General features: G+C 44.8%; 1 protein-coding gene across 2 annotated transcripts in view; it reads right to left on the minus strand.

The window, feature by feature from the left end:
- LOC123759963 (Mid1) overlaps positions 1-26,513 on the minus strand; it is a 310,529-nt gene that overhangs the window by 168,018 nt on the left and 115,998 nt on the right. The window contains exon 1 of one of the 2 annotated variants that reach the window (XM_045745217.2): positions 22,488-23,632. The exons of the other annotated variant lie outside the window; for it this stretch is intronic. Within the exon in view, the coding sequence (XP_045601173.1) occupies positions 22,488-23,189 (702 nt within the window). The 5' untranslated portion in view covers positions 23,190-23,632. Of the gene's footprint in view, positions 1-22,487; positions 23,633-26,513 lie in introns of those variants that run through there. 2 annotated transcript variants of the gene reach the window in all.

The raw sequence follows: 26,513 nt of genomic DNA on the forward strand, positions 1-26,513 counted from the left end.
ACATATATATATTTATTTTCCTATATTTTACCCATCACAAGAACACAACCTTTCCTTACGACGCCAACTCAGCTAAATAACGCAAATTTGCTGATAACAACAGAGTTCAGATGGTTTATTTCTAATGCTAATTCCAATATAGGGGGTTCCCGACAAACACACACCGAAACGACGACGTTGGTACAACGTTCGAACAAGTTTTAACACCTCCTAACCAGTTATAACAACCAATATAGCAAGTTGTAACAACGTTCTAATACGTCATAAACACGTTAATCCAAGATGTAACAACTTTATTACAAGTTGTAACAAGCGGAAAATAGAGACAGTTTCGGTTTGTGTTTCCAGGGTTACCTGTAGCCAATGATTTATATATCATCGCACCAGACAGTGACGATGTGTATATACACATTTAGATGTAACAGTGATATGTGCACATACTATCCTCCAACTGTGAGAGCTGCTTAAACAAATTTCTGATCTAATGTACAAAAAAATCGACTGTTGTACATGAAGTGTTCAGGTTGTGAAATATGTTGTACATGAAGTGTTCAGGTTGTGAAATATGTTGTACATGAAGTGTTCAGGTTGTGAAATATGTTGTACATGAAGTGTTCAGGTTGTGAAATATTAAGTTTCAGAAAGTTGAGGTCATGTGAAAGTTGGCAATGGTGTGGAGCTGAGAGTGTCGACCTTGCTAGTAAGCTGAGAGAGTGAGAGAATCATCCTCGCTAGTAAGCTGAGGGAGTGAGAGAATCATCCTCGCTAGTAAGCTGAGGAAGTGAATCATCCTCGCTAGTAAGCTGAGAGAGTGAGAGAATGATCCTCGCTAGTAAGCTGAGGAAGTGAGAGAATCATCCTCGCTAGTAAGCTGAGAGAGTGAGAGAATGATCCTCGCTAGTAAGCTGAGGAAGTGAATCATCCTCGCTAGTAAGCTGAGGAAGTGAATCATCCTCGCTAGTAAGCTGAGAGAGTGAGAGAATGATCCTCGCTAGTAAGCTGAGGAAGTGAGAGAATCATCCTCGCTAGTAAGCTGAGAGAGTGAGAGAATGATCCTCGCTAGTAAGCTGAGGAAGTGAGAGAATCATCCTCGCTAGTAAGCTGAGGGAGTGAGAGAATCATCCTCGCTAGTAAGCTGAGAGAGTGAGAGAATCATTCTCGCTAGTAAGCTGAGAGAGTGAGAGAATCATTCTCGCTAGTAAGCTGAGAGAGTGAGAGAATCATCCTCGCTAGTAAGCTGAGGAAGTGAGAGAATCATCCTCGCTAGTAAGCTGAGAGAGTGAGAGAATCATCCTCGCTAGTAAGCTGAGGGAGTGAGAGAATCATCCTCGCTAGTAAGCTGCGAGAGTGAGAGAATCATCCTAGCTAGTAAGCTGAGAGAGTGAGAGAATCATTCTCGCTAGTAAGCTGAGAGAGTGAGAGAATCATCCTCGCTAGTAAGCTGAGGAAGTGAGAGAATCATCCTCGCTAGTAAGCTGAGAGAGTGAGAGAATCATCCTCGCTAGTAAGCTGAGGGAGTGAGAGAATCATCCTCGCTAGTAAGCTGCGAGAGTGAGAGAATCATCCTAGCTAGTAAGCTGAGAGAGTGAGAGAATCATCCTCGCTAGTAAGCTGAGGGAGTGAGAGAATCATCCTCGCTAGTAAGCTGCGAGAGTGAGAGAATCATCCTCGCTAGTAAGCTGAGGGAGTGAGAGAATCATCCTCGCTAGTAAGCTGCGAGAGTGAGAGAATCATCCTAGCTAGTAAGCTGAGAGAGTGAGATAATCATCCTCGCTAGTAAGCTGAGGGAGTGAGAGAATCATCCTCGCTAGTAAGCTGCGAGAGTGAGAGAATCATCCTCGCTAGTAAGCTGAGGGAGTGAGAGAATCATCCTCGCTAGTAAGCTGCGAGAGTGAGAGAATCATCCTAGCTAGTAAGCTGAGAGAGTGAGAGAATCATTCTCGCTAGTAAGCTGAGGGAGTGAGAGAATCATCCTCGCTAGTAAGCTGAGGAAGAGAGAATCATCCTCGCTAGTAAGCTGAGGGAGTGAGAGAATCATCCTCGCTAGTAAGCTGAGGAAGAGAGAATCATCCTCGCTAGTAAGCTGAGTGAGAGAATCATCCTCGCTAGTAAGCTGAGAGAGGGAATCATCCTCGCTAGTAAGCTGAGAGAGGGAATCATCCTCGCTAGTAAGCTGAGAGAGGGAATCATCCTCGCTAGTAACCTGAGAGAGATGTTAGTATTCAGTAGCCAGGTATTTCGCCGGTGGGGGCCCTGAATATTTTTAGACCTGAGGAAGGTCTCTGAGCGTTCAGGTTCGAGGATTTAGCAGAGGGGGGGGGGGGGGAGGGGGGTCCGGGTGCGTCACATCCCTGGAAAGTAATCCCTGTGGCCACACCTGTGGAGCCACACCTGTGGGGCATAAAACGATCAAGGGAGCTGTCGAGCTCCGTTGTGAGCAGGTGTGGAGGTGCCTACATGTGCTGGGGTATTTGTCAGGGTGGAGACAGGTCAGGGGTGACTAGACCAGTGGTGTATCTTGAACCACTGTAGGAAGTCCTAAAGTTACTGTGGATGGTCTTAGTAGACTCTAGACGCTAGTTTCTCTCTCTCTCTCTCTCTCTCTCTCTCTCTCTCTCTCTCTCTCTCTCTCTCTCTCTCTCTCTCTCTCTCTCTCTCTCTCTCTCTCTCTCTCTCTCTCTCTACTTTCCCGCTAAACTTCGAACCGTCAGACGGGCTCATAATGTCACTCACACCTCTACGGGTACACTAACTATTCACTGATTAACTGCTAATTAAGTTTGGTAATAGACAGTGTATGAAGACCTCTACCAATCCTCTTTAGACAGTACTGGTCTAACCACGTGGACAACCCTACATATAATGACATCTTATAATACATATACAGACTACATATAACGTACATATAATGGACGTAATGGACAATTAGTAGAATTTGATGCTATTCACTGTATACAGTCCTGGAAAAGTGCGCTCTGTTGTATTAATATCCGAGACGAGTAGTCGGGTGGGCAGAGCCGGTTGGGCAGAGCACAGCACCTGGGGTAACCCGCCTCCTCACCCGCTCTGTAACTTTACCCCAACACGTGCTTAATGATGTTAATTGGAGGCCATTAATCCAACCTCACTGATTACCAACTCCCCACAACCACCCACACCTGGAGTGGGGGGGTTGGGGGGGTGGGGGGGGAGAGTGAATGAATAGTGAAGGTTGCAGTGAAGAAAGTGTGGACAGGTGTAGAAGAGGTGACAGCCAAAGGGGTGGGTGGTGCAGGCAGCGGTTGAATACGGGTTGTATGCTATGGGGGGAGGGGAAATGGGGGGAAATGGGGGGAAATGGGGGGGGAGGCGATTAAAACTTTATACAAAGTGTACTGGGAGGTTGTAGATCAGTGGTTAGGCTTAAAATTGATATTTTAAATTCCAGCCAAAGAGCCAAACCGGAGGGGATTGGGCTTTTCAGACCTAGACAACCGTAAGTTTTAACGTTAAAGACACTATTAGCTCACCTATTTCCCTCCAGGTGATTACAAGCCAAACACACCTGCCCTCCGAGGCTTCGTTATCACACAGACTTTAAGATAACAAACCATTAGTGTTATGTGTTAATGTGACCCTTAGTTATCACCCTACAATGTTACCACATTATGTACAACCATTGATACAACTGTCTTAATTAACTGTTTAGCGTATGGTACTTTAACCCGGGGTACTCATACCCCCCTTACCACTTTGGGGTATGTGTACCCTGGGGGGAGGGGGGGAGGGAAATCAAATAATAAGGGGGGAATGTTGACCAGACCACACACTAGAAAGTGAAGGGACGACGATATTTCGGTCCGTCCTGGACCATTCTCAAGTCGATTGGGAATCACAATTTTAAGTCACGATTGTGACTCAGTCTCCGAACAATTACAATAAATGTTGTTAGATTACAATCAGCGTTATCAGAGCGGATTGGGGCGGCTCCATGATTACTCAACAACTACAACAACAACAAAAATTTCACCGGTTGTAGCTCGGTTGTGTATCTGTGATTTGCCGTGTTTTTCGAGTTGATAAAATGCTTATCATTTTAGTTCAGCCGATCTGTTTCTTGCTATCCATGCATAAAGTATAACCAAGTTATTGACGAGGACATGGCTTCCTGTCCCAGTCGAGGCCACTAGAGAGTGTGTTATACCCTCAGGTAAATTCAGGTAAATATTCTTTACCGGAGAAAAACCCATACAAATGTCAGCTGGTAAGCAGTGTGTGTGTGTGGGTGTGTGTGTGTGTGTGAGTGTGTGTGTGTGAGTGTGTGTGTATGTGTGTGTGTGTGTGTGTGTGTGTGTGTGTGTGTGTGTGTGTGTGTGTGTGTGTGTGTGTGTGTGTGTGTGTGTGTGTGAGTGTGTGTGTGTGTGTGTGTGAGTGTGTGTGTGTGTGTGTGTGTGAGTGTGTGTGTGAGTGTGTGTGTGTGTGTGTACTCACCTAGTTGTACTCACCTAGTTGTGCTTGCGGGGGTTGAGCTCTGGCTCCTTGGTCCCGCCTCTCAACCGTCAATCAACAGGTGTACAGATTCCTGTGCCACACTCAGCCTATTCCTGAGTGTGTGTGTGTGTGTGTGTGTGTGTGTGTGTGTGTGTGTGTGTGTGTGTGTGTGTGTGTGTGTGTGTGTGTGTGTGTGTGTGTGTGGACGGTGTTGCTAGGCCAGTGAGCAGCAACGGTAATCGTAGGACAATGAGAATAATCTTGACACTTAAGAAGAGTGTCGATAAGGCCTACCATGTGTGTGGTCACTCACTGACGTCACTCCTCACCAGGAAGTGAGCAGCAGCATCCGGGTGATCTTAGACCCTCTTGCTGCCTCGTCAGCTGTTAGTCTCCTCTCAGTTATAGCGTCTTGACAATTTGATTGTTCGTTGGTTCGATGGTTTATTCATGTCTCCACAGTTACAGGTTAAGTGGTGTCGTTCCACAAACCATCTCATGCATTCCTTAGTTAGTGGAATATAAAGATATACCAGAAGCAATACGGCCAGACACTCCTACAATATGTGACAATCGTGTAACTATTCCAGCTATCAAAGGTCTTCAGGTCTTCAGTCTACCTGAAGACCTGGTAGTCTACCTGGTCAGTCTACCTACCAACTGCCAGAATGACAGTTACTTCCCTGCAGGCACGTGTCACGGCTCGGCTCCTATTGGCTGAGCTCAAACCCCCCCCCTCTCTCTGTCATTGGTTCATTTAAATTCAAAAACATCTAGGATATCCCTCCAACTGTTTTTTTTTTTAACGATACGGAAAATTACAGCTTCTAAAGCCCAAGTTTCTCGGAAATATTATGAGATAACTACTCTATTTTTATATAGCGATACAATTGTATACAGACACAAGATACATTTTATTCACAGTAGCAATGGAATACATGAGCAGTAGTCCCCGGGTGTTGCCGGGTGTTGAGGCCCGCAACAGATCAGGTTGGGCAAGTTTGGTGCAAGACTAGGAATGCGAGTCACACTACAATTTATGAACTCCGTCACACGTAAGAGACAGAGTCTGGCCTAAATGGTTCACCTGTAACGCGGGATGGCGTTACAGGTGAACGTAGGTATTGTAGGAGTCTCTGTAACGCGAAAAATATAATGGGCAGTTAATTTTTTTGTCTGGAAGATGTTGTTGCAAAAGATGTTATTGTTTGTGTTGCTGTTGTTAATGATATATCTGTTGGTTGTTGTGGTGATAGTGGTAGTGGTGTGTGGTGGTGGTGGTGGTGGTGGTGGTGGTGGTGCTGGGTATATCTTGCCACACAAACCCCTAACAAGTCTATAACGGCGACAGAGATCGCAACTGACAAGAGATATCTGTAGACTACCAGAAAGTCTTACAGACTGAAGAAACTCACGAGACTGATAGCAAAGTGTTCCAGTCGATAAGGGAATAGTTTGAGATGATGGGAGGACCTCAAGCTGAAGGAGGACCTCGAACTGAAGGAGGACCTTGAGATAAGGGACAAGCACCGCCAGGAAGAGCAAGGAAGGAGACACGGGACCCCGCCCTTGAAGGGTCAGCCTCCAGACTCACAAAACCAGCATCAAATGACTCTTTACAAATACCCCTTTACCCCCCCCCCCCCTGTCTCCTCCCTTGTCCCTTTGTCCCCCTTCCCCCTCCATCCCTCTTTTCCTGTCCTGCTCCTCTCCCTCAGCCCCTCCTCGCTATTCTCTGTCATTCCCCCTTCTGTTTCCTCTCCCTTTCCAGGGTGTGAGGGGGGAGCTCAGCTGTAAGAGGCTTTTCTAGACAACAATGGGAATCATGGAGCCATTTCACGCCAGCATGTTGGCTTGATCTCTATGTTGCTTTTTGTTAGGCAGGTAAGGAGGGAGGGAGAGAAGGGAGAGAAGAGATGGAGGGAAGGGATGGAGGAAGGCTAGAGCTATCTCCCCCACTTTATCATATACACTGCTGACTTTCCCTCTCCCCAATGTGGAAAGCACATCACAAATGATGATATTCAAAAAACATGTCAAGCAGGACACTCAGAGTCGTTACCGGGCAAGAAAGCCAAGGCAGCCATTAAATTGATGAACAACGCTGAAAAAAATGGAAAATAAATTCAAAATTCCAAATAATACACATTGCAAAAAAGAAACCCGGAGTCATTGTGCCTTTGAAACCCATTATGAGTGACAACCTCCCTACACAACATAAGATAGACTCAAGATTACTAAAACAGTAATACAAATTCACATAAAGGGCAGAATAAATGGGACAAAGTCACCATCATGCAATCTAAGGCGATTCCGTAGCCTCAACACTAACCTCTATACTTCTACAAGGCTCTAGTCCAGCCGCATCTCTAATACTCTATAGTACCTCTATACATCTTGAGGAAACCTAACGTGCAGAAACTCCAGGCGCTGGAAAATAAGGTGTTAAGAACAGCTGCAAGACTTTCCTTCGCTATATGATCTGATAGTCCAGGAGCTCCATAAAATCTTGACCTCACGAAACCTCAGATCACAACAGCCAGCCACCAAGGTGTGGAACACGATCCTGATCTTAGAAGACGTAGAGTGTTAGAAAGACTGCTCCTAGATGAGACGCCAAAGACCTTGAACTTTCTTGACGGAAACCAGTTGGCTGCTAAACACCTTGAACTTTCTTGACGGAAACCAGTTGGCTGCTAAAGACCTTGAACTTTGTTGACGGAAACCAGTTGGCTGCTAAAGACCTTGAACTTTCTTGACGGAAACCAGTTGGCTGCTAAAGACCTTGAACTTTCTTGACGGAAACCAGTTGGCTGCTAAAGACTTTGAACTTTCTTGACGGAAACCAGTTGGCTGCTAAAGACCTTGAACTTTCTTGACGGAAACCAGTTGGCTGCTAAAGACCTTGAACTTTCTTGACGGAAACCAGTTGGCTGCTAAAGACCTTGAACTTTCTTGACGGAAACCAGTTGGCTGCTAAAGACCTTGAACTTTCTTGACGGAAACCAGTTGGCTGCTAAAGACCTTGAACTTTCTTGACGGAAACCAGTTGGCTGCTAAAGACCTTGAACTTTCTTGACGGAAACCAGTTGGCTGCTAAAGACCTTGAACTTTCTTGACGGAAACCAGTTGGCTGCTAAAGACCTTGAACTTTCTTGACGGAAACCAGTTGGCTGCTAAAGACCTTGAACTTTCTTGACGGAAACCAGTTAGCTGCTAAAGACCTTGAACTTTCTTGACGGAAACCAGTTGGCTGCTAAAGACCTTGAACTTTCTTGACGGAAACCAGTTGGCTGCTAAAGACCTTGAACTTTCTTGACGGAAACCAAGCCCCAAAACACATAATTCCAAGATGAAATATAAAATAAATCACCCCTCCCACCCCCCCACAAAAAAATAATAATAAAAGGCAGTTCTTTTCGTAAGTTCAACTTACGAAAGCTTACGAGGGTTCGAACCAGTCCTTCAGTTAAAGACGTTTCGATCACATGTAAACTAAACTTGATGCCATTAGCTTAGTGTAACAACATTTTACCATCTTCCTTGCAATATCATATATTTATTGAACAGACGTTTGCCGTCACACACACACACACACACACACACACACACACACACACACACACACACACACACACACACACACACACACACACACACATATACTTTATAGCAAGCAGGCAACCTCGCCACTCACATCCTAGTAACGAGTATGGCAACAATGGCAGGAAAAATAAAGACTTGGTAACGTTCCATAAAACGGTTAGCCAGAGGGCAGCACCATTGATAAAACGGTCCTGGCAACATTGCAGACGGGGGATGGCAACATTGCAGACGGGGGATGGCAACATTGCAGACGGGGGATGGCAACATTGCAGACGGGGGATGGCAACATTGCAGACGGGGGATGGCAACATTGCAGACGGGGGATGGCAACATTGCAGACGGGGGATGGCAACATTGCAGACGGGGGATGGCAACATTGCAGACGGGGGATGGCAACATTGCAGACGGGGGATGGCAACATTGCAGGCGGGGGATGGCAACATTGCAGACGGGGGATGGCAACATTGCAGACAGACTATGACAAAAGTGTTATAAAAGCTTCATCAGGTGAGGTGACAGAAGCCCCGTTCTCTGTACACACAAGACTACAAAGTGCTCGAAAGATGGGGTTTGGGAGCTGACGGCCAACCCTAAAAACTCGCACCTCGGCGAGCACACACAACTAACTCCCCTGATCCAACGTAAATCATTTCACCGGAAGTGGCAAACTCCTGCTATCTCTTTATAACATTTGTTTCACTAAATGGCTTCAGGGACTTTTATCTTGCACCTCTAACACAAGTATTGCAAGGCCGCTCTTGTCAGTGTAAGGTTATCTTGAGATGATTTCGGGGCTTTAGTGTCCCCGCGGCCCGGTCCTCGACCAGGCCTCCACCCCCAGGAAGCAGCCCTTGACAGCTGACTAACACCCAGGTACCTATTTTACTGCTAGGTAACAGGGGCATAGGGTGAAAAAAAAACTCTGCCCATTGTTTCTCGCCGGCGCCCGGAATCGAACCCGGGCGATTGGTTGATTGTCGATTGAGGTTGAAGGCTCACCCAGGCAGCTCTCGTGTCCGAGGATGGTGTTCAGGAAATGTGTAAGCACTTCGTAATGATCTACTGTTAGAACTCTTATTCAAATATGCATGAGACGACGAATAATGTGACTGAAGAGTTGGCGACTGAGTCGCAAATCTGAACATTAAAACCGACGACGTTTCGGTCCGTCCTGGACCGAAACGTTGGCTGTCATCATTTCTTTATTGCTTTCTGATGTTTATCTCCCGTGTGTAGTGAAATGGCAGAAGCTCCTAGAGGTATCTCCCACCTGCTGCTTTAAGTAGCAGTCGCATTCTGGGTAGGAGGGCGCAGGTCTAGTATACCAGATAAGGGAAAGGACCCTTTTCCTTAAATCTTACATTACCCTCTTCACGTACAGCGTCAAGAAGTTCCAATAAGCTGTCTCCATCAGTTTTGTTGCCCGTGACTCTTCCTCCATGATGAGTTCCCAATCTCTGTTCCCAGCTGCTGAAATCTTTCTTGATTAGTATTCCCCCTCTCATCTTGTCAATCAATTCTGCGGCTGAAAAAATAGCCAAGCTGCCTCTCTTACAATCATATTTCTGCATAAACCAGTCCTGTTATCCGCCGGGGGGGTTTTAGATAGACACCTCCACTATCCTCATCCAATAATGAATAAGTATTCATTAATTGCTGTATCACTAAGGTCCTCAATCTCACATCGTCAAATGACACAATAGGTGAGCAGTTCGATTATTTATTTACATTTGACATCGAGGCGTTTATATCAGTGGCTCAGGTGTTGACAGCTTACGATGGTGTCTCACCTCACAGGTGAGACACAGCAGAGGAAGACTGTGTACCTCACTGCCAAGTGAGAGACACACAGGTGAGAGACAGGTGAGACACAAGTGAGAGAGAGAAACAGCAATGGTCGACTTCTAATCGTGATGAAAAAGTCATTCATTTAATTCCTGTGTTTTTCCCCAGGTAATTAGAGCGTTTGTCTGTCAAAGTGTGTAATTAACTCTCGGCGCTGGGAGGGATTGGAGGTATAGGGCAAGGATTGGAGGTGATGTATAAGGCGAGGATTGGAGGTGATCTATGAGGGGAGGATTGGAGGTGATCTATAAAGCGAACATTGGGTGGTGATGTATAAGAAGATTGGTGAGGTATAAGACGATATATAAGCCGAGGATTGGTGGTCATATGCAAGACGACGATTGGTGGTCATATATAAAGCGAGGATTAGTGATGTATAAGGCGATGATTGGAAGTAGGGAATAAGACGAGAATTATATGTACAACATAAGACAATATGTACAGGCAAGGATTGGAGTTAAGGTACAAGAGGATTGGAGGTAGGATATAAGGCAAAGACTGGGAAGACAGGATATAAGGAAAGATTAGGGTATTAGCGAGGTGTTAGGGATTAACAAACATAACAGTATACGGATTAAAAATCCCCAGAATGGAAGACTGATAATGGAAGCTATACTCTAAAGGGGAGAATGGTTGAAGGGACGAGCTAAGGGGTAATAAATGGAAGCTGGTAGTGAGTATAAGGGGGTATCGAAGGGGGGGAAGTATGAGGAAGTAGAATATTATAGTTTCATATCATACTAATGAGGTGCCTCCAGCACTTCGGAGACAGGTCAAACCCTTGTTCATATTAGAGTTTGGACGATTAGATTAGAGTCTGGACGGTTAGATTAGAGTCTTGGACGGTTAGATTCGAGTCCTGGACGGCATTAATGCTACTAATAATACTGATAATTACAAGGTAATGTCTGCTCGGAATGCTGTTAATTTATAACTTAGTGATTAGTTGAGTCTGTTTACATCTCGCTTGTTAAGATGCTGGACGAAACAGCTGCATCTCTTGTCAAGCACTAGTTCCAGCGATGCAAAGTTTACAACAAGCTTACTTGATACTAGTTGAAAGTGTTAGTTAAGTACCCATAGCGTTTCGGTCTATCTTAAGTATGACTTAACCTATTTGATTTAATTAATCCACTTTAACATATTTTTGAATACTTTTTAAATATTATTATTTTTACTAATTATTATTTACACGATGGTTGAACTGAGTGAAATTTCGGTTGTTAACCTGTTGCTCAAACAAGCTCGTTAAATGTCGTTATGGATGATCAGAACATCCAAAATGATCTGATCGTGGAAGAGAAAGATCGATCTGACAATTAGGCTCAAAATAAATAATTTTCAGAAAACGAAGAGGACAATAATCCCATGGATAGATGCATGGATAGATAAATGGACAGGTGGAGGAATATATAGATGGACAGATGGTGACCACAGGTACCGTCTTCCCTAGTATATCTATACTAAAAGAAAGAATGTCTGTCTGTCTGTCCGAAGTTGGAGACCACATGCTTGGGGTTAGCCTTACCCAAATTTGCAGGGATAATGGTCTGGGGTACGGGATGGACATAGGCTGGTCGGTATGGGCCTAAATTAAATGATTTAAGAAATAATCTTGTTTCGGTATTCACGAAGGAGGGAGTTATGGAGTGTTAAGCGCGCACACACACACACACACACCCACACCCACACCCACACACACCCACACACACACACACACACACACACACCAACCACATATACAGCACTGACTCAGGTGTGGCTTATGAGTTCTCACTACATATCTGGCCCTGGCACATGTGACCACGGCTTCACATAAGTCCGTGAACAAAAAAAAGGTGTAAATAAAGTACCCCCAGGGGTACAACCCTCCCAAGTGTTTATTCCCAAATCCACAAGGGCCGTGATGAGGGTTCGAACCTTGGCACGGGATGTTCTTCCCAAATGGCGGCTTAGTCAACTGTACCACCACATGCTGCACTATTATATATCACGCTACTGTGTGATTTCCGTGTAAATGCTTTATATGCCATTTCAACAAGAATCTTGGCTTGTGTTGTAATGTGGGTGTTTAGCATTAGGTTTAAAGTTCCTTATGATTTGCATATGGAAGTAATGTTTATATGCTATATGCAAATCTTGATATGTTTATGTATATTTAGAGATAGAACAGTAGTTTGTAAGGGAGTAGAATGTAGTATTAATTAGATGTGTAAATCTGAATACCAGGTGTCAAGAACTTACACTTTGATTATTTCAGTACCAAGTTCTGTTAGTGTTACACATGTGACTGCTGTAGGAAGCTCTACAGGTGTTACACATGTGACTGCTGTAGGAAGCTCTACAGGTGTTACACATGTGACTGTTGTAGGAAGCTCTACAGGTGTTACACATGTGACTGTTGTAGGAAGCTCTACAGGTGTTACACATGTGACTGTTGTAGCAAGCTCTACAGGTGTTACACATGTGACTGTTGTAGGAAGCTCTACAGGTGTTACACATGTGACTGCTGTAGCAAGCTCTACAGGTGTTACACATGTGACTGTTGTAGCAAGCTCTACAGGTGTTACACATATGACTGCTGTAGCACGCTCTACAGGTGTTACACATCTGACTGCTGTAGCACGCTCTACAGGTGTTACACACCTGACTGCTGTAGCAAGCTCTACAAGTATTACACACCTGACTCTTGTACCAAGCTCTACAAGTATTACACACCTGACTCTTGTACCAAGCTCTACAAGTATTACACACCTGACTCTTGTACCAAGCTCTACAAGTATTACACACCTGACTCTTGTACCAAGTATTCCAGTAACATTCACGGTTGTGCCATATATATATTACCCACATTAGACTTATTTAATTGTGTAATTACCATTAGTAACACGCTTCGTGTACTGATATTGTCTTTCACAACTTAATTGCTTGTTAAGTTTATCATTCTCATTAAGGATGAGAATGAGTTTATCATTCTCATTCTCTATTTTGTTAAGAAAACCCCCCCCATGTAGGACTGGACCAGCGTGTGTATTGTCAAAGACGTAGAAAATACTCTATAGATGCTAGTGACGTCATCGCAGTGTTTACAGGTTAAATGGATACAATAACAGCGAGGGAATAGTGTTAAATCCTATCTTTGTTAGCCAGGATTCGATGTAGACTACTGCGCTACTGAAGAAGGTTTTAAACAGTACTTCAAGGTCCACTTGCCTGTCCTCTCTCTCTCTCTCTCTCTCTCTCTCTCTCTCTCTCTCTCTCTCTCTCTCTCATCTCTCTCTCTCTCATCTCTCTCTCTCTCATCTCTCTCTCTCTCTCTCTCTCTCTCTCTCTCTCTCTCTCTCTCTCTCTCTCTCTCTCTCTCTCTCTCTCTCTCTCTCTCATCTCTCTCTCATCAACACATCATCATGTGCCTCCCTCCCCCACACTTCCAATTCATCATTACTTCTTAACTACTCGCATTTCCTTCCTAGCGGTATTGGAATTAAATATAAAAGGATGAAGTTGGTATTTAGTTACGGAATATCCGACTGCGAAATCCCGGAAATTCCGTCGGCTGCTGACTGTGGTGGATTCTGTTTCGGTTTGTGAACAGTGTGTGGTGTGGTGTGTGGTTTGTGGTGTGTGGTGTGAGGTGTGGTGTGTGTGGTGTATGGTGTGTGGTGTGTGTGGTGTGTGGTGTGGTGTGTGGTGTGTGGTGTGTGGTGTGGTGTGTGGTGTGTGGTGTGAGGTGTGGTGTGTGGTGTGGTGTGGTGTGTGTGATGTGTGGTGTGTGGTGTGGTGTGTGGTGTGTGGTGTGGTGTGTGGTGTGGTGTGTGGTGTGTGGTGTGAGGTGTGGTGTGTGGTGTGTGGTGTGTGGTGTGGTGTGTGGTGTGGTGTGTGGTGTGGTGTGTGGTGTGTGGTGTGAGGTGTGATGTGTGTGGTGTGTTGTGGTGTGTGGGTGTGTGGTGTGGTGTGGTGTGTTGTGTGGTGTGTGTGATGTGTGGTGTGTGTGGTGTGGTGTGTGGTGTGTGGTGTGTGTGGTGTGTGTGGTGTGTGTGGTGTGGTGTGTGGTGTGGTGTGTGTGGTTTGTGGTGTGTGGTGTGGTGTGGTGTGATGTGTGGTGTGATGTGTGGTGTGGTGTGGTGTAAGGTGTGGTGTGTGGTGTGGTGTGGTGTGCAGATATCAAGATGGCTGATGGGAACAGCTCTTCGTCACAACTGTAAATCCTTCACACTGGAACTTTTATCTAAAACTTTCAAATGATCAAGTTTCAACTAATTTGAGCAGACGTGTAGATAAAAATATCAAACCTGCCTAGATAATCGACCAAGTATTCCGAGAGATTATCATACAAGTATCCACTGGCGTTTACAAATGTATATCACAAGTAATACAAAACAATTAATGATTTTTGAAGTTTTAATTAATTGACTTTACAACCCCCAGCAATTATCTGAAAGCATACGTAACACTAAGTTAGTGTTACGGTAGTTAGTGTAATTAATAATTACAGGACCAAGAAGGGCGAGAGACTAGGCCCACACCTGATTGACAGAGTTGAAAGAGGGGGGGGGGAGAGAAGCTTGAGAAAGGGGGTTGATTGGGTTAAAAGGGGTTTGAATAGGGGGTCAGAGTCGTCACAAGGGGTTGAGGAAGGTAGTAAGGAATTGTGGGGCTAACAGGAACCTATTTATAAACAGCCATTTCTGTTTTAAAATTGAATGCTATAAAAATGTCCTACTTCGGTTAGGTACTTGTCAGGCTATTACGATACCTTGTTATACTATTACAATACTTGGCCGGAATCTCGCCACTCCGTTTCATACCTTTACAAAAGTTTCAGGTAGAGAAAGGGTCACATTTCGCTTGGAATAAGTCAATACAATAATCTCAAAGAGGAAGCCTTGAGCTGGTAACTGTTAAGGACGCCCGCGCCAGAGCCTCTATCCTGGAGCTCTACGAAGCTCTATTCTCAAGAGATAAAGAGGAGAAACCGAAAGAGGAAAAGTTTATACTGGATTAAAGGTCACGATAGAGTCACTTTGCATGACGAAGGAATAGTCTTAGTTGACATGAAGTTATTCCTTCAAATTTCACACGCTATTTTTTGCCTTTTTTTTTCCTATTCCACTCCCTTTCCCCACTCTCTCTCTCTCTCTCTCTCTCTCTCTCTCTCTCTCTCTCTCTCTCTCTCTCTCTCTCTCTCTCTCTCTCTCTCTCTGTCTCTCTCTCTATCCCTCTCTCTGTCTCTCTCTCTCTGTCTCTCTCTCTCTCTCTCTCTCTCTCTCTTCTCTCTCTCTCTCTCTCTCTCTCTCTCCCAAATAACGCAAAACACCAACGGGTTAATACCAACATTTTACCCTTATACACTACAAAGCGTGGGGTAGGGGGGATGGGGTGGGGGTACCTGCTGATCCTATTAACACATTGGTCTTAACAGGATTCACTCAACAGCCGATCTGTAAATAGAAACCATTAAACAACAGTATTTTCATACGTGATCCTGGGTTCGATCCCAAGCGCCGGCGAGAAACAATGGACAGAGTTTCTTTCACCCTATGCCCCTGTTACTTAGCAGTAAAATAGGTACCTGGGTGTTAGTCAGCTGTCACAGGCTGCTGCTTCCTGGGGGGTGGAGGCCTGGTCGAGGACCGGGCCGCGGGGACACTAAAAGCCCCGAAATCATCTCAAGATAACCTCAAGATAGGTAACTGGGGCATAGGATGAAAGAAACTCTGCTCATTGTTTCTCGCCGGCGTCCGGGATCGAACCCAGGATCACGTGTCCAGCGTGCTGTCCCCTCGGCCACCGGCCTCCTTTACTAACACACACACAGGTGTGTGTGAGATAGAAATATGTGTAGTTGATATGAGAGAAAAAATATGTCGGGAAGTCTGTACATTAGACAACCCCGCCGACGGTTAGAAAGGCGGGGCCCAAGAGCTTATAGCTCGATCCTGCAGACACAAATAGCAAATACACAGTCGTCTTTTCCCTGTAAACTCGACCAGCGAGCAAATAAAAAATGTAATATTTTTAGTAGGGAACTTTAAACTATACAGGTCATAAGGAGTGAGAAGTTTCGAGAAGTACTGCCTGTATTACAGGCGAGTCTTGAACAAGTTACTCCAAATAATAACTTTTTTGTCAAGCTCCATATTAGAAAAGTTTTATACCACCCTTCTTCAATTGGACCTTTTAACATCATTTTCGGCCCAGTACAAACATTTATTATAATCTTATACTGTGCACGGACGACCGGCACAGTTGGGAATAAGCAAAAATGCCAAACAAGTTAATATTTTAAACAGTCCACACACACACACACACACAGAGTTGAGAGGCGGGACCAAAGAGCCAGAGCTCAACCCCTCGCAAGCACAAATTGGTGAGTACAAGTAGGTAAGTATACACACACACACACACACACACACACACACACACACAGGTGAGAGGCGGGACCAAAGACCCAGAGCTCAACCCCCGCAAGCACAAATTGGTGAGTACAAGAAGGTAAGTATACACACACACACACACACACACACACACACACACACACACACACACACACACACACACACCCAGTATGTGTGTCCAGTAGGCTCAGGAATCTGTACACCAGTTGATTGACAGTTGAGAGGCGGGACCAAAGAGCCAAAGCTCAACCTTCGCAAGCACAATTAGGTGAGAACAATTAGGTGAGTACACAGACACACACACACACAGACACACACACACACACATACACACACACACACACACACACACACACACACACACACACACACACACACACACACACACACAGACACACACACACACACACACACACACACACACACACAGACACACACACACACACACACACACACACACACACACACACACACACACACACAACCTGAACCCGACATCAGTGACAAAGGCTCCACTTCAACTCTCGCCAACAAAAGAGTGTGTTAACATTTATGGCTCCACTACAGTACTGTAGCGCCTCCACTACAGTACTGTAGCGCCTCCACTACAGTACTGTAGCGCCTCCACTACAGTACTGTAGCGCCTCCACTACAGTACTGTAGCGCCTCCACTACAGTACTGTAGCGCCTCCACTACAGTACTGTAGCCTCTATTAACCCATAAAAAATACACATTTATGTTCCACAACAACAACAATACAATATAATCTATGACCCACAACAACAACAGTTTAATAATACAAGACTCACAACAACACAATAAGCTAACACCTCATCAACAACACAACTGAATCCCATAACCCACAACTGCACAGCAATCTATAACCACACCCCAAAATATAATCTATAACCCACAACAACTGAATATAATCTCCTCCATCACACGTCTGGCGCCTTCCTCCTCCACCTGACACCATCACCACACACCTGACACCATCACCACACACCTAACACCATTACCACACACCTGACACCATCACCACACACCTGATACCATCACCACACACCTGACACCATCACCACACACCTGACACCATCACCACACACCTGACACCATCACCACACACCTGAATACATGTGTGGTGAAAAGAACCAAACGTCAACCATTGGAACTTAAGATACTTAACAATGTACTGTGGTGTATTAAACATCAATAAACAATTAACAGTTAGATTGCCCCTCGCTAAAGCTTTACTAATAACTTACCACACACACACCTTACTCAAGACAGAAGAGTAAGGGGAAGACATGATAACCACCTACAAAATTCTCAGGGGAACTGACAGGATAGACAAACTCTTTAGCACGGGTGGAACACGAACCAAGGGAACACAGGTGGAAACTTAGTATCCAAATGAGCCACAGAGACATTAGAAAGAATTTATGGCATAGTTAACAAATGGAATGCATTAGGCAGTGATGTGGTGGAGGCTGACTCCATACACTAGTTTCAAATATAGATATGATAGAGCCCAGTAGGCTCAGGAATCAGTAAACCGGTTGATTGACAGTTGAGAGGCGGGACTAAAGAGTCGAAACTCAAGAGATATTACATTAAACGGCCGGCAACAGATCACAGAGTGAAATAAACACTTGAGTATGCAGCACCGGTATGGAACTCCTTCGTAAAATAAACTCAAAGTCTAAATATATGCAACAAGTCTCATTGTTGAAATGGGATCGATCGAGATGTTAAGAATAACTGATGTTCTATGATACTTTATCTCTCCAAGTTACAAGTCACCATACGCACCATTCTCTTCAACACACACCATCACTTAACCCACATACACAGATACCATCACTACATCAAGACACAATATCATTAAATGATCATCAACACGCATATACAGTCACTGTAGCACTATAGGACATGCACATTAATACATCACCATCACAATATCCTACCTAGACACGCTGCCATCACTACACCCTCACCATCACAGACACTATTACCAATCACCCCCCCCCAAGTACACATACACACACACACTCACCATCTTTAGTGCCACACAACATGCAAACACCATCACACACCCTCACCATCCACACAAACAATATATGGTGAAACACGCACACCAACACCATCACCAACACAATCCACGTATACACACAATACACATACACCACAAACATACAAACACATTACAATTATTGACCCACCAACATAGGCTACATAGCATCATAAACACTAGATAATAGTCAGTCAATAACCCCCCCCCCAACACAATCAGCAGTCACCCCATAATAACAACAGTTACCATACAATCACCACAATTACCATATTCCAGCGCATTCACCAGCTCCACCAACACACGCTAACAATCACCTACACCATTGCCCCAACACAATCAACACCCATACGCCAATATAATCACCAACCATCAATACACACAATAGCCACCATCACTGCACACACCAACACAATCACCAACTACAATCAACACACAAACACCACACCTACACAATCCCCAACCATCACCATACCTACACAATCCCTAGCCATCACCACACCTACACAATCACCACCCACTATCTCCAAAAGATTGGTATGAAACCCCCTCATCACACACACACTAGCACAATACACACTGGTGACATATACTGAGTGCACAATACACACACTGCGTGCACAATACACACACTGCACTATATGTAGGAGAAAAGGTGTTTAACCCTGCCCACGGAGAGCTGAAGAAAACACATATAGACTGGTTAGTATTAACCAGCATGTGTAAGGTAGCAATTAAACAATCCACTGGCACTACATACACTCTGGCACCACATACACTCTGGCACCACACACACACACTGGCACCACATACACTCTGGCACCACACACACTATAAACAGGATCCCAAGCACCGTAACTACATTACTCAATGAGCATTTTCCTATATACTGCAAGATCAAAAAATTGTCAGCTCACTGTACACTGTAACATCTGGTCACAATATCTAGTTCACTATACACTGTAACCTCATATCTCCCTTACAAGAAATTTGTAAGATATCTTTGCAAAACACTATTACACAACCTCCTGATTAAACAACACTATCACAAAGCATCGTCACCATATGCCTTCTAGGATCTTCACCATACCATGATGGGGGGGGGGCCTTACCAGACACCATCATCACCATACATTAAAATCCCCAATAACCAAATTCCCCATAGCATCACCATATCAATCACATTTCCACTGTAACTAGGCACCATAATAACCCGACATCACACACTGCCGTAACTTCACCATTTAATCACAGTCACCATCATCCCCCTTTAAAGAGTCGTGTAGTCACACCATCAACAGCTAACCATTCACTATTACCAGACAAATAAAAAAACAATGTCTTACATCAGCAAAAACTGTTGAGTGTACGAGAGATTTCCTCACCATACAGAGTCCTGCACAGTTAATATAGGTCACTACAGGTCACTATAACCACGTCAACACAGGATCACTACACGCGAACTACACAAAGTCACTACAATCAAACCATCGCAGGTCACTACAGCCAAGTTACCGTAAGTAATAAGTCAAAATAGGTCATAACAGTTACTACAGGTCACCATAAGTCACCATCATACACCATCACTGGACACCATACTTGCTAGTGCCTATACACCACATAAACGACAATATCAAATGAAGATAGACAGTACAACCACTCACCATCATCACTACACAGTATCGGCACATGAGCACCACGAATACACCATCGTCACCATATACCATCGTCACCATACACCATCTTCACCATACACTAACCACAGCAGCAGGAGCTAGCAATTCACCATAAAAAAACCTGTCACCATATAATACTCACGATCACTATCACAAAAGTGGCCATTAATAATTCACCATTTCCCCCCAAGACATCACCGCTAGTCTTAAGCATTTCACCATCAAACAGTGTCACCATACATCATATTTACGAGAAAGAGAGAGAGAGGAAGGTATTTTATACTGAATCTTTATATATATTATATATTTCATTTTATGGTTAAATGTTTTTGGAGAGAGAGAGAGAGAGAGAGAGAGAGAGAGAGATGAGAGGAGAGAGAGAGAGAGAGAGAGAGAGAGAGAGAGAGAGAGAGAGAGAGAGAGAGAGAGAGAGAGAGAGAGAGAGAGAAGAGAGAGAGAGAGAGAGAGAGAGAGAGACGAGCAGAGACAGAGAGAGAGAGAGAGAGAGAGAGAGAGAGAGAGAGAGAGAGAGAGACAGAGACAGACAGACAGAGAGACAGACAGACAGACAGACAAACAGACAGACAGACAGACAGACACAGACAAAGCTGTTCAACACCCCACAATCAGCTTGCTAATTTGTTCTCGGCAAACAACTTGAGAGTTCAATTGCCACATTATATATATATATATAATGATTTCCTTCTGTTGCAAAAATATATGTATTAGAAAGTCCTCGCATCAGTTTGAACTTTTCCTCCCTACAAAATAATTGCGTTGATTTGTCATTGATTCTTTTTGGGCAAGCAATGAACAAATTGATTTTTTTTCCATTGTTCATATTTTAGTTCTTCCTAAATATAGAATTAATTACATTTTTAACCCTTATTATATAGATTTTGTCCAATCCATTACATATCTAATTTCAATTCCCCCTATTAGGTGTCTATTTTCCAATTACCTCCATTACACTGTTGCTGTGAAACATGGCGTCAGTGTAATAGAATCTGTCACTGTTTCATTAAGGTGTCACAGTCACTCACTGCTACATCAAGGTGTCACAGTCAGTCACTGCTTCATCAAGGTGTCACAGTCAGTCACTGCTACATCAAGGTGTCACAGTCAGTCACTGCTTCATCAAGGTGTCACGGTCACTGCTTCATCAAGGTGTCACAGTCACTGCTTCAACAAGGTGTCACAGTCAGTCACTGCTTCATCAAGGTGTCACGGTCACTGCTTCATCAAGGTGTCACAGTCACTGCTTCAACATGGTGTCACAGTCAGTCACTGCTTCATCAAGGTGTCACGGTCACTGCTTCATCAAGGTGTCACAGTCACTGCTTCAACAAGGTGTCACAGTCAGTCACTGCTTCATCAAGGTGTCACGGTCACTGCTTCATCAAGGTGTCACAGTCACTGACTGCTACATCAATGTGTCACAGTCACTGACTGCTTCATCAAGATGTCACAGTCAGTCACTGCTTCATCAATGTGTCACAGTCACTGACTGCTACATCAATGTGTCACAGTCACTGACTGCTTCATCAAGGTGTCACAGTCACTGACTGCTTCATCAAGATGTCACAGTCAGTCACTGCTTCATCAAGGTGTCACAGTCAGTCACTGCTTCATCAAGATGTCACAGTCACTGCTTCATCAATGTGTCACAGTCACTGCTTCATCAAGGTGTCACAGTCAGTCACTGTTCCAACCTCACCATCACTGCTATAATGTCTACAGTGTACACCACATTTAAATACACCATTAATTTTGACGTGAGTGAGTATAGTGAGATAAAAGCCGGCGACAGTGAAGAGGTCTTCCTCCACACACAAAAAAGTAGATTTTATGATATGATTTTAAACTTTTGTGTTTTCATTATATTCACAGTTTTTTTTAATCGCTTTCTTTTGTTTTTATTAGGGGATGTCACGCTATATTTTCTTGAGGTATAATATGGGTAATATTTCTGGACTTTGGTAATAGTGATATTGAATTGACAGGTGAGGTCTCGATACGACGAATTGTGGGATATTTCACGTCGTTTTCTAGAAACATTATCCAAACGTCACGAAACATGTACAACACGACAGATGTTCTCTAAGGAATAAAATGTTTTCTTTAGCTAACACACACACAACACATCCTAACACACCACACAACACTTCTTCACCTCTGTCGTTAATATTGACTGGTGAGGCTACCACACACCACACAGCACTGACGACAACTTGAGTCCAAATGACGGTATAGTGAAGTGATAGTGTGAGAGAGACGAGAGATCGAGTCAGTGGAGTCCTTTGGTTTATAACCGGCAGGGGGAAGATGGCGCCCAGCGACACACTATCCCCCACCTAAACACACACACTCAGGCGGCGTGTGAGTGCATGTGTGAGTGTCTCACTGTACTCTGGCCTTACCTGACAGCCGGAGCACGTCTGGGTGATGGAATAGTGGCTCTCGCAGTTGTATTTGGCGAGGAGAGACTGGTGCTGGTGGAGGACTCGGCCCACAATGCTGTCCATGTCCTGTAGGTGTCGCGCCACCGTCGAGCACTCGGCTAACTTCACGTCAGTGACACTCTTAACCTGCTCCTGACACATGACTGAGTGCAGGGCCATGTGCGGGCAGAACCGCAACGTCACTTTCCGTATGATTTCTTCACGCTTCTCCCCGTCTTTAGTGGAGCACAGTGCCTCGGGCAGTGTCGGGCACTTCCTCCCCTGATGGCACTCCTTGTTTTCCGGACTACACGTCTGGCACTTGTCTTCTAGTGTCTGGTTAGTTAGGCTCTCCAGGCTGTAAGAATCCAGAGGTGCCACCACGGCACACTGCCTCAAGCCCTCGCGGTGCTGGGGTGCGGACAGTGCCGCCACCAGGGCGGGGAAGTGACGGTTATTGTGGGTGTGTTGATGGGTGTGGTGTATGGCGGTGGGCGGCGTGGGCGTGTAGGCTAGTGTGGGCGTGTTAGTGTGAGGCCTGTGGGTGGTGGCGAGGGCGAGGGAGAGCAGGAGAGGAGGCAGGAGGAGGGCGATGGGGGCAGGTCGCCAGGGGGACCGCGGACAGTGCCAAGGGGACCGTGGACAGTGCCAGGGGGGCCGCGGACAGTGCCGACACACCATAACCCCTGCCCGTCCCTGACCCACAGCGCATAGTTACCGACGACACTCAAGGGGGCCTCGCGGGCGGCGGGGGCGGGGGGCCAGAGTGCGCCCACCACAGCAGCGGGTCATGGGCGGCGTGGGCGGCCCCGGGTCACACTATGCCGTGGGCGTTCTGGCGTGGTAGGTGGGCGTGGAGCGTGCGGTGGGGTGGGTGGTGGGTGGAGGGGTGGGTGGTGGTGGGTTGCTGCAGAGAGCGGTGTGGAGAGTGCGGTGCCGGGCTGTGGGCGAGCCGGCTCCGTCACTGCATCATGCCGGGACCATACTGAGCCTCCCTCACTACTCCAACACCAGACACCACAATCAATACTGCCACCCACCATGCGCACACTCCCCACTCCCCGCACCCCACTCGGAGGAGGGGGGGGGGAGGGGGGTACTCGCACTCACTCTCCGCACCCCACTCAGGGAGCGGGGGTTACTCACACTCACTCTCCGCACCTCACTTGAGGGGGCACTCACTCACTCTCCGCACCCCACTCACTCTCCGCATCCCACTCAGGGGTGGGGGGGGGAGGGACACTCGCACTCACTATGCACCCAACTTGGGGTTGAAAGCACTCGCACTCTCCTACACCCTACTCGGAAGGGCTGGGGGTACTCACATTCACTCTGCATCCCACTTGGGGGCGGCACACACACTCTCTGCACCCCACTCAGGGGGCACACCTGCACTCATTTTCCACATCCCATTCGGCGGGGGGAGCATTAACACTCCACTCAGGAGGGCACTTACATTAACTCTATGTCTCTCTCTCTCTTTGTATCTGTCTGTCTCTGTGTATTTTCTTGTATGTCTCTGTTTCCGTCTCTTTTTGTTCCAGGTTGTAGGCTATGTGGACAGGTTTGCAATGCGTCGACACGTTTGCAATGGGGAGGGTGTATGGCAAGCAAGACTATCAAGAGACAATGGGAGAGCAGGTATGGGGTAAATGCAATGGATGGTAGACCTGATGTCCATGGAATCATGAATAAATTACAGGGCAATGTCTGATAGACTTTTTCTTTAATTTTGCAGATGTCAGTGTCTAGTGTTTTACAATGGTGTTAGGAAAACGGGGAACAAAAATTCAGTCGTGTTAATATAATCCTTCAAGATTTGCCATTAGGGGTCACTTTGGCCCGATGTCGAGTGGCACCCATTTCATTTATGCCAACCTGACCTACTGATGCTGGCCTTGTATCCAAGAGAAATTAGTGCCTGGCATGACTAGTCACTAGAGACTAGCAAGGCTAATCTTAAGCATTTCACCTCTAATCTAAGACCAGACATTCCAATTTATAAATTTTTATATTCAGGATTAGTTAATGATATACCCCAGCAATTGGCACATAATGTTCGTAAACTTTGATTACGACATAAACCTAATCTTTCTTAACCTATTTTTCTGATTATACATTAACAAATCAGCCTCGCAAACAAAAGAATAGAGAAGAATAAGAGTATAAGAATAACAAACAGAAGCTTAACTTAACCTCACCTTGGCTAAGAAATTTATTGAAATACAGATAATAAATTGTACTTACTGAATAGCATGGTGTTTATATGCAAATAGTTGTACGCTATTGTGAATGTAATGGGGACTATTACATCCTCAATTCATTGTGGCAAGGGGGGAGATATGTATTACCCTTTCAAAAGGGAGTACACTGGTATGGGAAAAGTGGTTGCTGGGAAAGGAAGGGAGAATGCTTTATCCTTGTTAAGGGGAAGACAGGTGAAGAAGGGTGACCACACTCATTCAGAATAGGATAAATGGAAGAGGCTTTATACGTTCAAAGGGGAAGACAGAGGATAGTTAAACCCATTTAAAGAAGACACTTAGGAGGAAACAAGGGGTTAAAGAGGGAAAAAATGGGGGTTTCTGCCACAATTAATTTATAGACTTGTGGGGTATTTCACCATATTAATTTATCTCAACTAATGATAATTTCTAACCAGTTATTCAGCGAGTGCCTTTTACTCTCTCGCATCTAAAAATGTTACAATAAGGCAAGATGGATAACACGCAGAAATGTTACATATTTATCTTGATCAATCGACACATTAACCAAACATTCCAATCCATTACTGGCTTAGTCCTCCTTCCCGGCATATATAACTTTACTAAGTCACTATTTGACTTTCCAAAGATGCCAACATGAGTTTATTCTCTAATTGAAATTTTAATTGTTACACAACTATGTATACCTGACATTATGGACACCTTGTACACTCAACACTGAACCTTACACCCATAACTCTTCTACACCTTGTACACTCAACACTGAACCTTACACCCATAACTCTTCTACAAACCTGACACCATCCTCCCCCCCCCCCCGCCCTCCAACAGAAACACAATCACCTTCAACTACACAATCACCAGAGGTAGACGCTCATCACAACCGTTGAAGGGTTATTAAGGCCACCAAGATAGCTCACACTTTAGCCCTGAACACAGCTCAGAACTTGAGTACAATCTGTGTACAAATAGATATGTGTATCTCTGAGATACACATATCTCAGAGATACACCCTCACTGAGATACACTACACACTGAGATATCTCAGAGATATCTCAGAGATTGTTTAAAAGCATCGCCTTAGGTATGTCCTCACATGTGATTTGGGTCAGTTCTTTCGCTGATGCGTCAGTGTGAAGGGCCAACCCAAAACTATCATCTGTCGACAAGCAGGTGAACTAGAACCCGAGTTTAAAGCATTCATACACGATTCCTTTTAAGGTAATTTTGGGTAACAGGTACAGGTCTCCGGAGAGTCCCCAAGACATACTGACTCACGAGTACAATCCATCACAATTGCAGATCAATGTCCTGTATTTCTATGTGATTTTTGTTTTTAATATTTCGTGAATATTGGCTCATTTTTTTCATGTCAGACACCTTTGCTTTCCCTGTGACGGGTTGAATCCTACAGCAAGTGGTCTACACATTGTTCCCGCTGTATCTCTCAGTATCCACAATGATACTGAGTACCTACAATCAGTATCTACAATGATATCTACTTGTTACTTGCTATTTTATGTGCGTTGTGATCAACTTATATTTTGCACTTTGTGTATTTCTTCCATTAGTTTTTTTTTTTTCAAACCCTTTTGATATTTGTCAAGCCAAGAGCAAATACTCTAGCTGAATCATTTTGAATCATTTGTCTCTTATGGAAAGGAGAAATCTTTCCCTTCTTTGAGGTTACTCAACTATAATATCTATACTATAATATCCTGTGTTTTATGCTATCCTAGTTATCATTCCAGTGACTGTTTAACACTTTGGCACTCTCCTT

The sequence above is a fragment of the Procambarus clarkii genome, chromosome 16 (assembly GCF_040958095.1).
Source record: "Procambarus clarkii isolate CNS0578487 chromosome 16, FALCON_Pclarkii_2.0, whole genome shotgun sequence".
Lineage (NCBI taxonomy): Eukaryota > Metazoa > Arthropoda > Malacostraca > Decapoda > Cambaridae > Procambarus > Procambarus clarkii.